The 14956-nt window shown below is 42.4% G+C and overlaps 1 protein-coding gene across 1 annotated transcript; it reads right to left on the reverse strand.

The window, feature by feature from the left end:
• Positions 1 to 5284: 5284 nt before the first annotated feature.
• Positions 5285 to 5815, reverse strand: LOC135990063 (epidermal differentiation-specific protein-like). The gene has a single exon (XM_065637440.1). The coding sequence runs from the start codon at positions 5813 to 5815 to the stop codon at positions 5285 to 5287; it is 531 nt and encodes a 176-aa protein (XP_065493512.1).
• Positions 5816 to 14956: the final 9141 nt, after the last annotated feature.

Consider the following 14956-nt stretch of genomic DNA (forward strand, 5'->3'; position numbering starts at 1 on the left):
CACCTGGACCTTGCTGGTGTTGGCAGAAGCGTTACATTTACGAGTAGCATGGGAAGGAAAGAAAACCTGTAAAAGAGCTAATGTAGATTATAGGAGACAGCTGAAGCTATGCACAACAAGCCAATTAGGTATTTGCAGACTTTTTTTTTTAATTTGAGTATTTGTGACTGCCTCCTGGTTTTGTCTCATAGGCATAAATAAAATTAATAATTATATAGAATAAATACAAGTGACAGAACTCTCTATCTCCCTCCCTCCCTCCTTCACTGAATGATTTCAACACTTGCTTAGACACAGCAAGCGAGAGTAGTTATAGAGTCTTTTGCAAGTAAATTAAACCCTTCTGAAGTTAAATATAGCCAGTTTCTGATATCCTTCAATAAAAATAAATCCCTTTAACTGGGTTTTGCCAGGTTAATAGTAGGTAACTCATTTGGCCATTTGTATCTTCTTCTTAAAAGAAGGAGAAAAAAGCCCAAAGTACCAATTTAAGGGCAGTTTCTACTCTCATTAAAAGCCAAAAGATTAACTGAACGCTTATATGTTGCACACCAAAATACTACGTTACAAGAAAGTTCATCTCATAGTGTCAGAAACCAGGAAATGACATCAACAAAGATGTTCTTGCATCTTTTTTTTTCCTTTGTACATATGCAACCATTCTATAATCTTCAATTCCTTCCTTACGCGTCTTTTTTTTTTCCACTGTGCTTCACTACGTTAGGTGCTGTCCATTCTAAGCAACTATAAATGCATTATTCTTGTATCCTTTAATACCACAACCATAAGCCATCCAGCTTTAGCTGTAACCACGCTAAAGCTTTACCATAGACATACTTGGGTCTGCACAGCCCTATGCCTACAAAGAGAGGAATACACGATGCAATCACTCAACACAAAGAAACCAATGCTCAGCCTGCTCCCAAGCAACAATTCCCCCTACGCTGGCAAGCTACCACAGTTTATTATATACACTGAGCATGATGTCATATGGTATGGAATAACCTTTGGTTATTTTGGGTCAGCTGTCCTGGCTGTGTCCCCTCCCAGCTTCCTGTGAAAATTAACTCTATCTCAGCCAAACCAGCACACCATTTGTACTTCACTGTGAGTTAGTAATAATCCTCTCTGTGAACGTTTTTTATTGATTGTTTATTTCGGAAGCAGACTTTTTACTCTGTATTAGCACCATGCCTAGTTTAAGCAGGCTTGGGTCCTCCAGATACTATTTATCCCTGTGTTGACAGGTAGATTGAGATGCCAATGCTTCTGTCTTTGGATGCACATCACATAAGAAGTACAGTAGGGAATGGCAGGGAGGGTGTTGTGTCCTCCTGAGATGCCTCTTAAAGCCTGCCACAAGGGTGAGAGGTAAAGATGGTTAGAGAATATGATTTCAAGGGCACTGCTAGCTGAACAGTGTGGAAATTGCCTGCTAGTCTGCAATGCACTTCACTCCAAGAGCAACTAGAACCCCATCCACAAAATAAAGAAAAGCCCCTCTCTGGTGACCAGGAGAACCAGAGACAGATTGCAATATAAGCTGGTTAAAATGACAGAATAAGAGCAAATTTGGGAGGTAATTTTTTCTTTTATTTGCCCAAGAGAATCAGAGGGAAAACTCAGAGATAACAATTATCTGATTCAGAGACATCCTGGCTGTAAACAATCTTTCAGTTATACATGCCAAGAAAATAAGAGAATATCTTCTTTCCTGTTTAGGAAATGGTATTTTTAACAAAGGAAATGTCATTAAGTGTATTTCCTAGCAAAAATAATTAGAGACATCCTAAATAATCTCTCTCCTATTAATAGTGCCTATGTAGAGTCATTATTATGCTGAAATGCTGAGAGGGATCGCTCAGACATGACCAAGGCAATTCAATAAGACTTCCAAAATCATTTCTTCCACAAATTGGTTTGGGTAGAATATGACATTTGCTGCTTGATTTGCCACTCCAAAAGTGATTAGTATTGGAGAGCTGCATTAATAGAGGGAACAAAAACATAATGTGCATTGGTGTTGTCACATCCCACCCAGAGGTATGGGTGGGGGGAGAGGTGACTCAGATTCGTTGGTCCCCTTGGCTCGAAAAGAGTGTACACAATACTTAAGGTCTGTAAACGAAGACTTTTATTTTGCAGCTTGGCCCAACTGGCAAATGATTTAGTGGCAGAAGGATTTACATGAATTAGGCTCAATTGGTGCAGTCTAGTGACAAAAAGATTTACAGAAAAGAGTTTTGCAGCACATGTGGGACCTTAAACCTTCTGTTATTATATTACTTATTAAAAGCAAAATAATAGAAATATAGGGAAGAAAGAAAGAAAGAAAGAAAGAAAGAAAGAAAGAAAGAAAGAAAGAAAGAAAGAAAGAAAGAAAGAAAGAAAGAAAGAAAGAAAGAAAGAAAGAAAGAAAGAAAGAAAGAAAGAAAGAAAGAAAGAAAGAAAGAAAGAAAGAAAGAAAGAGAGAAAGAAAGAAAGAGAGAAAGAAAGAAAGAAAGAAAGAAAGAAAGAAAGAAAGAAAGAAAGAAAGAAAGAAAGAAAGAAAGAAAGAAAGAAAGAAAGAAAGAAAGAAAGAAAGAAAGAAAGAAAGAAAGAAAGAAAGAAAGAAAGAAAGAAAGAAAAAGAGAGAGAAAGATTTAACCACTTTCATGACTTTGCAATGTGTATGATGGGATTTGTAGTCCGGATCCAGCAATGCACAGCATCCTCTGGTGTCTGGTGTGGTTTCCACAAAGAGACTGGTGGGCAGAGTAGTCCTCATGATGGTGTGTGCTGCCAGTGCCTGTATGGGTGGGCTTGTTACAGACCTCGGGATTGCATACTTGTGTAATCTTTGGTCTTTTGTGCAGGCATCACTGGGGAGTGATTGCAAAAATGGAAGAGTCCCAAAGGGTCTCAGCCAACCTTGAAGGGTCTCAAATGGTCTCCAGCAGTCTGTGGTCTTCTCCCTTAGTGCCATGCCGGGCCTATCAGAACACGGAGGGGTGTGTGTCCTTCGACATGCGCCTGCCACACCCCCATAGGTTTGGGCTGCAGTAGAACATACCACATGGTGACTCTTGAGACTGTTACAAAGGTAAAACACCATCATGATGTAGAATTACAATGGAGGTAACTTTAGAAGAAGGGGATTTTCCTTTCTGATTGAAACACTGTGAATTCAAAATGATATCTCATCTCATATCACAATAAAAAGGTTTAAAAAAATCAGACAAGTTTTCCTATTGCGATCAACCAATCAATCAGTTCCAATTTATCAAAGCTTTCTGTTTTATTACATAATTTATGGCAGTAGAAGACTACAAATCCCATGACAAAGCAGTGGGTGTGGTCTTTCTTGATTTCAGTAAAGGATTTGATACAGTCTCCCACAGCATCCTCGCTGCTAAACTGAGGAAGTGTGGACTGGATGACCAGGTACAGAGGTGGACTGTGAACTGGCTGAAGGAAAGAAGCCAGAGAGTCGTGGTCAGTGGGGCAGAGTCTGGTTGGAGGCCTGTATCTAGTGGAGTCCCCAAGGGTCAGTTCTGGGACCAGTATTATTCAATATATTCATCAACGACTTGGATGAGGGAATAGAGTGTACTATCAGCAAGGTTGCTGATGACACCAAGCTGGGAGGAGTGGCTGACACGCCAGAAGGCTGTGCTGCCATCCAGCGAGATCTGGACAGGCTGGAGAGTTGGGCGGGGAAAAAATTAATGAAATATAACAAGGGAAAATGTAGAGTCTTGCATCTGGGCAGGAACAACCCCAGGTTCCAGTACAGGTTGGGGAATGATCTATTAGAGAGCAGTGTAGGGGAAAGGGACCTGGGGGTCCTGGTGGACAGCAGGATGACCATGAGCCAGCACTGTGCCCTTGTGGCCAGGAAGGCCAATGGCATCCTGGGGTGTATTAGAATGGGGGTGGTTAGTGGGTCGAGAGAGGTTCTCCTTCCCCTCTGCTCTGCCCTGGTGAGACCTCATCTGGAATATTGTGTCCAGTTCTGGGCCCCTCAGTTCAAGAAGGACAGGGAACTGCTGGAGAGAGTCCAGCGCGGGGCCACAAAGATGATTAAGGGAGTGGAGCATCTCCCGTATGAGGAAAGGCTGAGGGAGCTGGGGCTCTTTAGCTTGGAGAAGAGGAGACTGAGGGGTGACCTCATCAATGTTTATAAATATATAAAGGGTGAGTGTCACGAGGATGGAGCCAGGCTCTTCTCGGTGACAACCAACAGTAAGACAAGGGGTAATGGGTTCAAGCTGGAACACAAGAGGTTCCACTTAAATTTGAGAAGAAACTTCTCAGTGAGGGTGACGGAACACTGGAACAGGCTGCCCAGGGAGGTTGTGGAGTCTCCTTCTCTGGAGACATTGAAAACCTGCCTGGACACCTTCCTGTGTAACCTCATCTGGGTGTTCCTGCTCTGGCAGGGGGATTGGACTAGATGATCTTTTGAGGTCCCTTCCAATCCCTAACATTCTGTGATTCTGTGATCATTAGTATGATCAATGTCTTGAGATACAATCAATCTTGTGATAATTAAGTAAAGTCTTCAGGTGAGAGTTTGGACAGGATCACAGCAATACTTGGCATGCTTACCAAGACTTTCAGTCTGGTTGAGTCAAGCCTGAACCCAATGTTACTGGCAAGTGAGAATGGAAGAAGATAAAACCTCTCAGGAGAGATGCATGAAAAATGTTCACAAGTGACTTTGTGAACTGTTCTCTTAATACATAGAGAGATCTCATAATGAAAAGGCAATGTTTATCTATATTAAACTATAAACAATACATAAAATAGACCCATTGTTCCTTTCAATAGCTTCTTTAATGGCAACACCACAAAAGGGAATACAAAAAATGACAGAGGCCATGGTAAAGCAAGAGCATTGTAAAACAATTTACAAAGTAAGTAATGCTGGTTATATACTCACATTTTGGTTATGCATCTAGCAACAGAAGCAACATGCAATGTTTTTACATCACATAGTGCGGGACATCTGATTGTCAGCTGCAGGCGTAATAGGTTACACACTCCTCACATGTCTTTTATCTTTGAGTCTCTTTCATATGACTAAATATGATAGTTCTTGTGTTCATGGGGATTAGGGGGATGGAGAACTGTGCAAGGTAGGATTGAGAAATACACATCTGCAGTGCAGCATGAAAGAGAGCTCTCCCATTCAGTGTTTCTGTGACAGAGGGGAAAAAGGCAATACAAGCACAGACAGAGATCTAGGTCTCACATTTCTTGCTGGGCCTGCATCTTCCCTCAGCATTGCAGGATTTGCAGTCTAACAGCCACAGCCAGGGAGAAGGGGACGCAGAAATGAAAGCTTGTCATTGAAACCAATTGCACTGTAATGTGGAAGGTGTTCATGTTCTCGCGCAATGTAACAAAAGCCACTTCCATCGCTGTGTTCACACAACAGCCAGGCACCTCTCTGGACTTTGTGAGAAGACGTGATGTCATTGTCATATCCCCTAGACAGATTGGTTGCTTCTCTTATCACCCTGCTCTTCCCTTGGTAGTTGGAATGTTCATAGAGAGTAATCTGGGGATTGTGCAGATTTTCAGTGATCAACTGCAGAGATGTGATTTTATCATTCATCTCTTCACCAACAAAGCTATGTTCACCTTCCTCAAATACAAGTAACTTGCCTGTATAGCTGTGGTGCTCATAAGCCACCCAAGGCCGACCTATTACTTTCACTGAGGAGATACAATCATTCCAATCTACATCTTTTAGATTGGCAATGTCACTGGTGAATTCTTTGGAGTAACCCTGGAAGTTGGCATGCTCATAAATGATGATTTTTCCCATCTCAGGAGGACTTCTGTAGTTTGGATTTCTTGCTGTAGGAGCTGGATGACAGCCTACAGAAGAGGAAAAGAGAAAATCAAGAAAATAAGCAATGCCGGTAAGAAGGCTTTTTTCACCACACACAAAATGCTGGAGAGGGGGGAAAAAAGGACAAGTAAAATATTTTTAGCAGAGGATAAATATAGCAGCAGCTGGAAAAGAGTGAGGGCGTGACACAGAAACTTGAATTTGGAAGAAAAAAGTAAAATGAGATATGTACACCAAAATGGTCCAGTTTTATTTAGTTGTGTATCTTGGTTTATGTATACGCACAAGGGACATCTGAGCATTTAGTTTAACATCTTATTGGTATATCCTAAAAATAATGACATAAAATAGAGAACTGGTGATAAATCAGTTTATAATTGACCCTGCATTTAAGAATTATTTTAGAAACTGGAATTTATTGTTAGAACTAGTTTTCATGATCCACATTATATTACAAGTAAGGAAGTAGAGACATTCGATCAATTTCTAAATGAAAGTGCATTTTGTACTGTAAATAGGAGGAAAAAAACTATTCTGCTAAGGCAGAACTCAACTTTTAGACTCACTGAAATAATTTATTTCTCTTTTTGCAAAAAAAAAAAAAATCAGATTTCATGGCAAATACGTCTGAGGGAAAGAAACAGTTACTGTAGTTGATTCTGGCAAGGGATGGGAGAAGATCAGGTCTGCCTAAGTAACATTAAAAGTCTGACTAAAATTGACAGACCTGAGCAACACAGTCAAACAAACAAACGAAACCAAACAAAAACCACAAACAAACAAAAAAAACCCCTCACACACAAAAAACACCACCACCATAAAAAACCCACCTCACTTAAGTCTCAATTAAAAAAAAAATCTCTACGTGATTGTGGTGGTTAACCCCAGCTAGCAACTAAGACCACAACAGCCGCTTGCTCTCTGCCCACCACCCCGTGAGTGGCACAGGGGAGAGAACTGAAAGGAAGGGAAAAACTTATGGGTTGAGATAAGAACAGTTTAATAAGACAACAAAATAATAATATAAATAAAGTAAAATAAGCAACACTCAATGCAATCCCTCATGGACTCCGATCGCACCAAACAGCCAGCCCCAGAAAGTAGAGCACTCCAGTCTTGAACAGCCGATCCCAGCAGGAAAGCAAAAAGGCAAAGGGCAAAAAAGGCCAAAACTGCAAGGGGCCAAATTCCAATGGAGCTCACGTGGAGCTCCAAACGGAACAGAACCAAAAGGTCAAACAGAACAGAACTAACTAGCCGGAAGAGCCAGCTCCAGCTATATACTGAGCATGATGTTAACGGTAAGGAATAGTGAATTGACCAACCTGGATGTCAGTCTAGGTGCTGTCCCGTTTGTGCCTCCTCCCAGATGCTTTGCAGCTTCAGCTGTACAGTTGAAAAAGTCGCTCACAACAGCCAAACTACCAATGAGTTCTTACAATCTCTTCATACCCACCCCAAAACACATCCTAGCTACTGAAAGAAAGAAGTTAGCTCTTCTCAGGCAGAACAGTGGAAATCTAGCGTGTTATCTCATTATTCTCATAGCAAATCCAAACCAAAAGACCATGCTAGCTACTGATAAGAAAAGTTACTAACTGCATAAAGAAAATTAACTCGATTTCAGTCAAACCAGCATGGTGATTAAGAACATTTAAGCATTTCTTCACAGTTATGCTTGAATTTATAGAGGTTGTGACTACCTTGGGTAGTCACATTATTGATTAAGCGCTAGAAAAGTGACCTTCTGCCTATAGAAAAAGTCATAATAATAGCAAACCAGTTAATTTTGCTGACTCAACATAAAGATCCTACATCCATATTTGTAAAATATGCTCACTTTCACCCCTTTTGTAGCAATGGCTCTCTCCACCCTCTCCCTTTGTAAAGTGTGCTTATCTTGCAGCTGTCTTCTCATCACCTCAAAGATTTGTTAAATTTCTGCAAATACATACATCAGATTCTCACATACGTTTTACAGCTCTCATCCCAACACTTAAACCTCTTTCTCTTCAATGACATTTCACAGTAGTTGCCCAAGAAGCCACTGAAAGTTTTCATGTAAAAAGTGTGCATCTCACCTTGATGTCAGCGTCTCAGATGGGGAGAGCTGGTGGCACTTCTCCTGCCCTGTGTTGCTGTTTCGGAGAGGTGGTTTATGTGCCTGTATTTATACGTTGCACAGACATCTTGTGAAACTTCCCCATTCAACAGAACTGAGGAGTGGCTAATATTACCCTCAGAGATAAAAAATCATTAACTCTTTTATTTAGGTTTTGGCCTTCCTACAACCAGCTACTTTATTGCTCTGGTTCCAAAGTTCATTGAAGAGCGAGCATCTTGATAAACCTTAGACCTTTAATTCTTGTTTGTCTTTATTCTCTAGAAGCCAGCTGCATCACAGTAATAAAAACAGATCAAAGTATTTTGTGATGCATGGGCTGTAGAATTTTTTTGCTTGCTTCCATTTACAGTTTTTCTTACTTGGGAAGCACATCTGAGACATAATGTTAGTTTTCCAAAGGGTTTCTATGTGACATATCCAAGTGACAGAGGTGGCATAGATTTTTTTTTTTTTTTTTAATTCACTTTCTCCCTTCTCACCTACATAGCCATTTGAGCAGCTGCCTGGATGCTGAGCTGGTAAAGCAGGGCAAGGAGGCTCTGGCAGAGCTGCAGTGGCAATATTTCTGTTTATTTTCATATTGCAGGTTTACTCTGTAATATATTTTCAGACACGTTAATTGGCTAGCATGCTGGCAAGCTGTACTACAGTGGGAGGAAACAATGGGATCTTTGTTAAAAAAATGAACAAGCTGCACTGATGGTGAAAGCAAATGAGTGACTGTTGAGCTTCACAGAAAAATACAGATGGGAAGTGACCTCTGCAGGTCTTGAGTCCAACCCCCACATCTCATAGCTGGGCTGAATCTAAACTTGCCTGGGGCTGCTCAGCACCTGCCTGAGCAACTTGCCTTTCTGAGCAACACCAAGGCTGGAAATTGCCCAGCTTCTTCAGGTGCTGAACCATCCTTGGAAGAGAGTGTCTCCTTCCTTACCAGCAGACATGAGAAAGCTCATAAGGACTCAGAGGAGGTTTAGCGGTTATTGAAGCAAGCAAATCAAATATCCACGAGTTCAGTAGTGGTAGATCTCAAATATACCTCAGATACAGGCAGACTGGCCAGGCACCGTGTGCCATCCTCTGAGGGGAACCAAGGAGGCAGGGGCTGTGAGCCAGTTTTTCATATACCAGAACTCCCAAGGAAAAAAAAATCGTAGTCGTGCTTACAGCTACAGAGCAGATGCATCCCTTGGTTGCTCTAGGCTGTCATTAAACATGACATCAAGGGGCAACATTTGACCAGCAGGGCTTCTTTCAAGGTCACAGTTATAACATGCCCCACTGTAGGATGCTTCAGGGACCCCTGCTCTGTCAGGTAGGACATTACGGGAGAAGATTAGGAGCTGGGAAGGGAAAGAGCACACCCCTGCCAAAACAGGCAGCCTGTACACTAGCTGCATCTCTTTCTTTCAGTGGTCCTTGTCTGAGCCCATGGTGTGCCAGATCACAGAACCAAGCTAGCGCAAAAATACATAGGGTTTTTTTTCCACATGGTTCATTCTTTTACTGCTCTGCAGAGGCAATTGCAATTTGCATTCTGAAGCCTGGAGGGGAGAAGCAGGACCTCACTTTCTAGCAGCATCTAGATGTGAAATCAGCTTTGCTATACTGCCATATCACACCTTTGTGGCATTCTTTCATGTGTTGCAGTGAGCTCACCCTACACTTCAGTGCTGTTGGAAGGGTGAAGGCCCCATTCCACTCCTAAACCATGGTGTCCACCAACTGGTAAGAGAAGGAAGAATGAACACACCAAAGGGAGGAATGTTTGGAAGAACAGAGACTAAAACAGTGTAGAATAGAATGCATTCATGTTACCATTGAACAACATTCATTCTTCTTAGATTGCTAGTATGTTTTACTCATGAAATTATTTAGTTGTGTTTCTGAAAAAAAAAAAAAATATATAGACATAATTCAGCACAAACTAAACATTCTCATCTTTCTCGGCACCTGCATACTCAGGAAAGGCCTTTAGACAAATGCATGAGCCATGAAGGCAACACAAAGGGTGAGTCTGAGTGTGTTTCCACTGTGCTATGGAGTGATGGGGGCAACAGCAAACTCCTACATGCCTCACTCCTCTCGGCAGGGCACCAAAGCTGGCAGTAAGGCTTTTCATGGCACCAAAGAAAAGCAAGAGGTGATAGTGATGGGACACATTAACACAAAAGCTTGGCAAAGGATCTCTGTTTTCATACTCCTAAGCTCACAGAAAGGACTGAGCTCCTGGTTCTAAAGACAAGATGGGCATCATCGGATCCCAATGGATGTGATCAACAAAATCGCAGCTATGTCTCCACCTACTACTAAGAAAGAGACACAGACTTTCTTGGGCATTGTAGGTTTTTGGGGAATGCTTATTCCAGACTACAGCCAGATTGTGAGCCCTCTCTATTGAGTGACTTGTAAAAAGAACCAATTTGAGTGGGGACCGGAACATCGACAAGTCTTTGAACAAGTTAAGCATGAGATAACTCATGTGGTGGCCCTTGGGCCACTCCAGACTGGACTAGATGTTAAAAATGTGCTCTACACTGCAGCCAGAGATAATGGCCCTACCTGGAGCCTCTGGCAGATCGAGGTCAACCCTTAGGTTTTTGGAGTCAAGGATACAAAGGATCTGAGGCCAACTATACTCCAACTGAAAAAGAGACACTAGCAGCTTATGAGGGTGTCTGAGCTGCTTCAGAAGTGATTGGTACTGAAGCACAGCTGTTTCTGGCACCTCGACTGCTGGTGCTGAGCTGGATGTTCAAAGGGAAAGTTCCCTCTACACATCATGCAACTGAAGCTATGTGGAGTAAATGGATTGCATTGATCACACAATGAGCTCGAACAGGGAGTCCCAGTCACCCGGGGATCTTAGAAGTGATTACAGATTGGTCAGAAAGCAAAGACTTTGGGTTATCACCAGGTGAAGAGGAAGTACCACGTGCTGAAGAGGAAGTACCACGTGCTGAAGAGGCACCACCGTATAATAAACTGCCAGAGACTGAAAAGCAGTATGCCCTGTTCACAGATGGATCCTGCCGTCTTGTAGGAAAACATGGGAGGTGGAGAGCTGCTGTGTGAAGTGCCACACAGTGAGTCACAGAAGCCACTGAAGGACAAGGTGAATCTAGTCAATTTGCAGAAGTGAAAGCCATCCAGCTGGCTTTGGACATTGCTGAACGAGAAAAGTGGCCAGTACTTTATCTCTACATTGACCCATGGATGGTGGCAAATGCCTTGTGGGGATGGTTACAGCAATGGAAGAGGAGCAACTGGCAATGCAGAGGTAAAGCCATTTGGGCTGCCACACTGTGGCAAGGTATTGCTGCCTGGTTAGAGAGCCTCCCTGTAAAAGTACGTCATATGGACACTCATGTGTCTAAAAGTTGAGCCACATCAAAACAACCAGCAAGCCGATCAGGCTGCTAAGATTAAAGTAGCTGAGATGGATTTGGGCTGGCAACATAAAGGTGAACTTTTCCTGGGTCAGTGGGCCCACAATGTTTCAGGGCATCAAGGAAGAAATGCAACGTATAAATGGGCTCATGATCGAGGGGTGGACCTGACTATGGACACTATTTCACAGGTTATTCATGAATGTGAAATGTGCGGAAATCAAACAAGCCAAACGGTTAAAGCCTGTATGGTGTGGGGAGTGATGGTTAAAATATAAGTATGGAGAGGCTTGCAGATTGATTATATTAGACTTCCACGAACCCATCGAGGTAAGAATTATGTGCTTACAATGGTGGAAGCAACCACAGGATGGCTGGAAACATATGCCGTACCCCATGCTACAGCCCAGAGTACTATCTTGGGCCTTGAAAAGCAAGTCCTTTGGTGACACAGCACGCCAGAAAGAATTGAATCAGACAATGGGACTCATTTCAAAAACAGTCTTATAGATAACTGGGCCAAAGAGCACGGTATTGAGTGGGTATATCACATCCTATATCACGCACCAGCCTCTGGGAGAATTGAAAGGTACAATGGTCTGTTAAAAACTACACTAAAGGCAATGGGTGATGGAACCTGTAAAAAATGGGATTCACATTTAGCAAAAGCCACTTGGTTGGTCAACACTAGAGGATCAATCGATCGAGCTGGACCTGCCCAACCTGAACTTCTACATACTGTAGAAGGAGATAAAGTCCCTGTAGTACACATGAAAAATATGTTAGGGAAGGCAGTCTGGGTTACTCCTGCCTCAGGCAAAGGCAAGTCCCTTCGTGGGATTGGTTTTGCCCAGGGACCTGGCAGCACCTGGTGTGTGATGCTTAAGGATGGAGAAGTTCGGTGTGTACCTCAAGGGGATTTGATACTAGGTGAGAATATTCAATACTGAACTGCGTGATGTTAATTGCTACATGATGCCATATGCCATACTAACAGTGTTCAACAAGTGTCTTTCAGATCAATGCAGTGGTGATGAAGCCAGAGCTGGCTTCAACAAGTAGCGCCTGACAACTGATTTGAAGTTGATGTCTTTAATCCACAAACCGTGGGCATGAGACGCACTAGATATACCATTTTTCCTGCCCTGGGAGACTGTTGTGATAAGTGAAGCTTGAAGTCATTGATTAAATGAACTCAATGAACTTTTCAAAAGCCCAGTGACTAAGAGAATGATGAATTGCATCTGTGTATATATGTGTATATGTATATATGTGCATACGTATATACATAGTAGTAGTAATTAACTGGAATGTATAGGTAAGGCCTAAGCATGCCGTAAATGGTAAGGAATAAGGGGTGGAATGTGCTGGTTTGACTGAGAATGAGTTAATTTTCTTCACGCAGTTAGAAACCTTTCTTTTCCACGGCTAGCACGGTCGTTATTTGGACTTAGTTTGAGAACAGGAAGATAACACCCCAGATGGATCACAATTACACTTATTCAAGACAGTATCTTGATTTTGCATCGCACCTTTGGGCTGCTTACTGCTCAGCCAGGTAGAAGTGCCCCTGGGTCTCCCTGACAAAACGGGTCAGTGCGCGCTGGAGCCCAATCGGCACCCACCCCCCGCTGCCCTAGCAAGCTGGACTGGGCAAGGCTTTTATTAGTGTCTCATCTGGCGTGCTACAACTGTTATTCCACAACCAGGATTCTTTACTTGGTGTGCATACAAAAGAGCCAAATTTAGTACACCGAGATGAGACACAGCCTATCACAGAGTTGTGCAAGTCTGAATGCTGGAATAAAGCTAGCATGGTAGAAAGAAAAGTAACGGCTATTACACACAAAATTTTATCATCACATTCACGCAGTAAAAAACTAAATTACTCATGATCTTCTATATTATCACAAACCGCACATTTTGAGTCCACGGATTCTCATGATTTAACAGTCTGCAAACTCACCGTACCACACAGCAGACAAAGACCTGCTAAAACTGCAACATGCTTAAACAGATACCCACAAAGAAAACAGGCTAACAAGGAAGACATCTATGATTGCTGTGTTATACTTGAAGATACTTAAAGATACTTAAAGGTTCTATTCTCCGGACAGTTTTCCCAATCATTTAACTTACACAGCAGCCACCACTGATTTCAATACTTCACAAGATCCTCTTCCCTCATATTTCCAAGTGCTTCCTTGTGTTCTAAAACACCTCCCAATACCGATTTCTTAGGAACACGACTGAAATCAGTCATTTCCGACCCCATCTCGTAAGTAAAAAAACATGAGAAGAGGGAGGCGGGGGGAAGCACAGGGCTGTTTGCAGCACAAGTGGGAAAAGTGGGGAGAAAGTTTTACGACACACTTATAAAAAGAAACAACTGTAACAACAACCAGTAAAACAATTAACTCACATTCCTGACAAGCTGCTTGATTTTCAGAGAGGCAATACACAGAAGTACGTAATATGTACCGTAAAACTCGCAGATAACACGTTGATAGCAAACACTAGCATTCTCTATTGCTAATTTCAACATTAGTACTTCCTTAGCTTCTAAGTTTTCAACCTGCTTATTGATGGCCTCTTGAAGACTGTCGATAAACTGCATGTAATTCTCATCGAGACCGTGATTAATAGTCGTAAATAATTTGGCTGCTTTGTCGATTTCAGGCACCTTTATCATAGCTTGATATGCAAGATCTGCTGACTGCCTCAGGATTTCAGAAACTAATCGCACCTGTAATTGTGGTGTGCCAATTAGTGTGTCTTACAAGAGTTGGGGGATACCTGCCCCTTTCAACGATTCCCCATCGTTCCGTCCTAAATGATCTATAGCTGTTAAGTTGCATAGGTCTAATTTTGCTTGAGTCTTTCATGGTTTTTATCTGATCTCAGGGCAACATGTACACATGCTCCTTTTTTTTTCCTTTTAACTTTTCAAGAAAATGCTGTGGACCCTCATCCTCATCCGAGTGATCAGATAACGCAGACTTGAATGCTGCTGGAGAATCATTAGTAACAGGGGGGTTTGGAACAGTGCACTTTTTTTTTTTTTTTTCAAATCTAGCCCAGGAAAGCCACCCCCCTCCACAGTCTCTGCCTGTTCCCGTTGCTCTTTTAATCCTCTCGAAGTCTCTAGCAACAAGTGCCATGTCGTTAACAGTTCAGTTGTTTCTCTGGATCTTTGGGTAGTGCTTTGCCCCATAGTAACGTCCTTCGTAAAGTCAGTTCCAGAAGGCTAATACCCTGCTTCTTCAGAAGCAATTTCCATGTAGATACTATAATACCCTCTTCTTTAGATAAGTTCCCCGCCATGTTCCCGGTAGTTCACCTACTCTTGGGTGGTGTCTTTTCAAGGATCCGGATCTTTGGCAGCTCCCCCCTGCTGCTCTGTCAGCCATACTGGGTTCTGTCTCCCCAGCTCGTCATCGGCTGTCACAGCTTCGCCACTGTCTCTTCTTCATGCGAGATCCTTCTTCGTGCAGGATCACGTTGGGGTCACCATATGTCATAGTTGAGACGACAAACGACATAGACCAAGTTCTTCCAGGATGAAAGTAGTAGATGCCATTTATTGCCACAAGTGCATTT

The sequence above is a fragment of the Caloenas nicobarica genome, chromosome 1 (genome assembly GCF_036013445.1).
Source record: "Caloenas nicobarica isolate bCalNic1 chromosome 1, bCalNic1.hap1, whole genome shotgun sequence".
In the NCBI taxonomy this organism is placed as follows: domain Eukaryota; kingdom Metazoa; phylum Chordata; class Aves; order Columbiformes; family Columbidae; genus Caloenas; species Caloenas nicobarica.

Excerpts from the sequence above, each read along its gene's own strand:
- LOC135990063 (XM_065637440.1), bottom strand. The coding sequence starts at position 5,815 with ATGGGAAAAATCATCATTTATGAGCATGCCAACTTCCAGGGTTACTCC.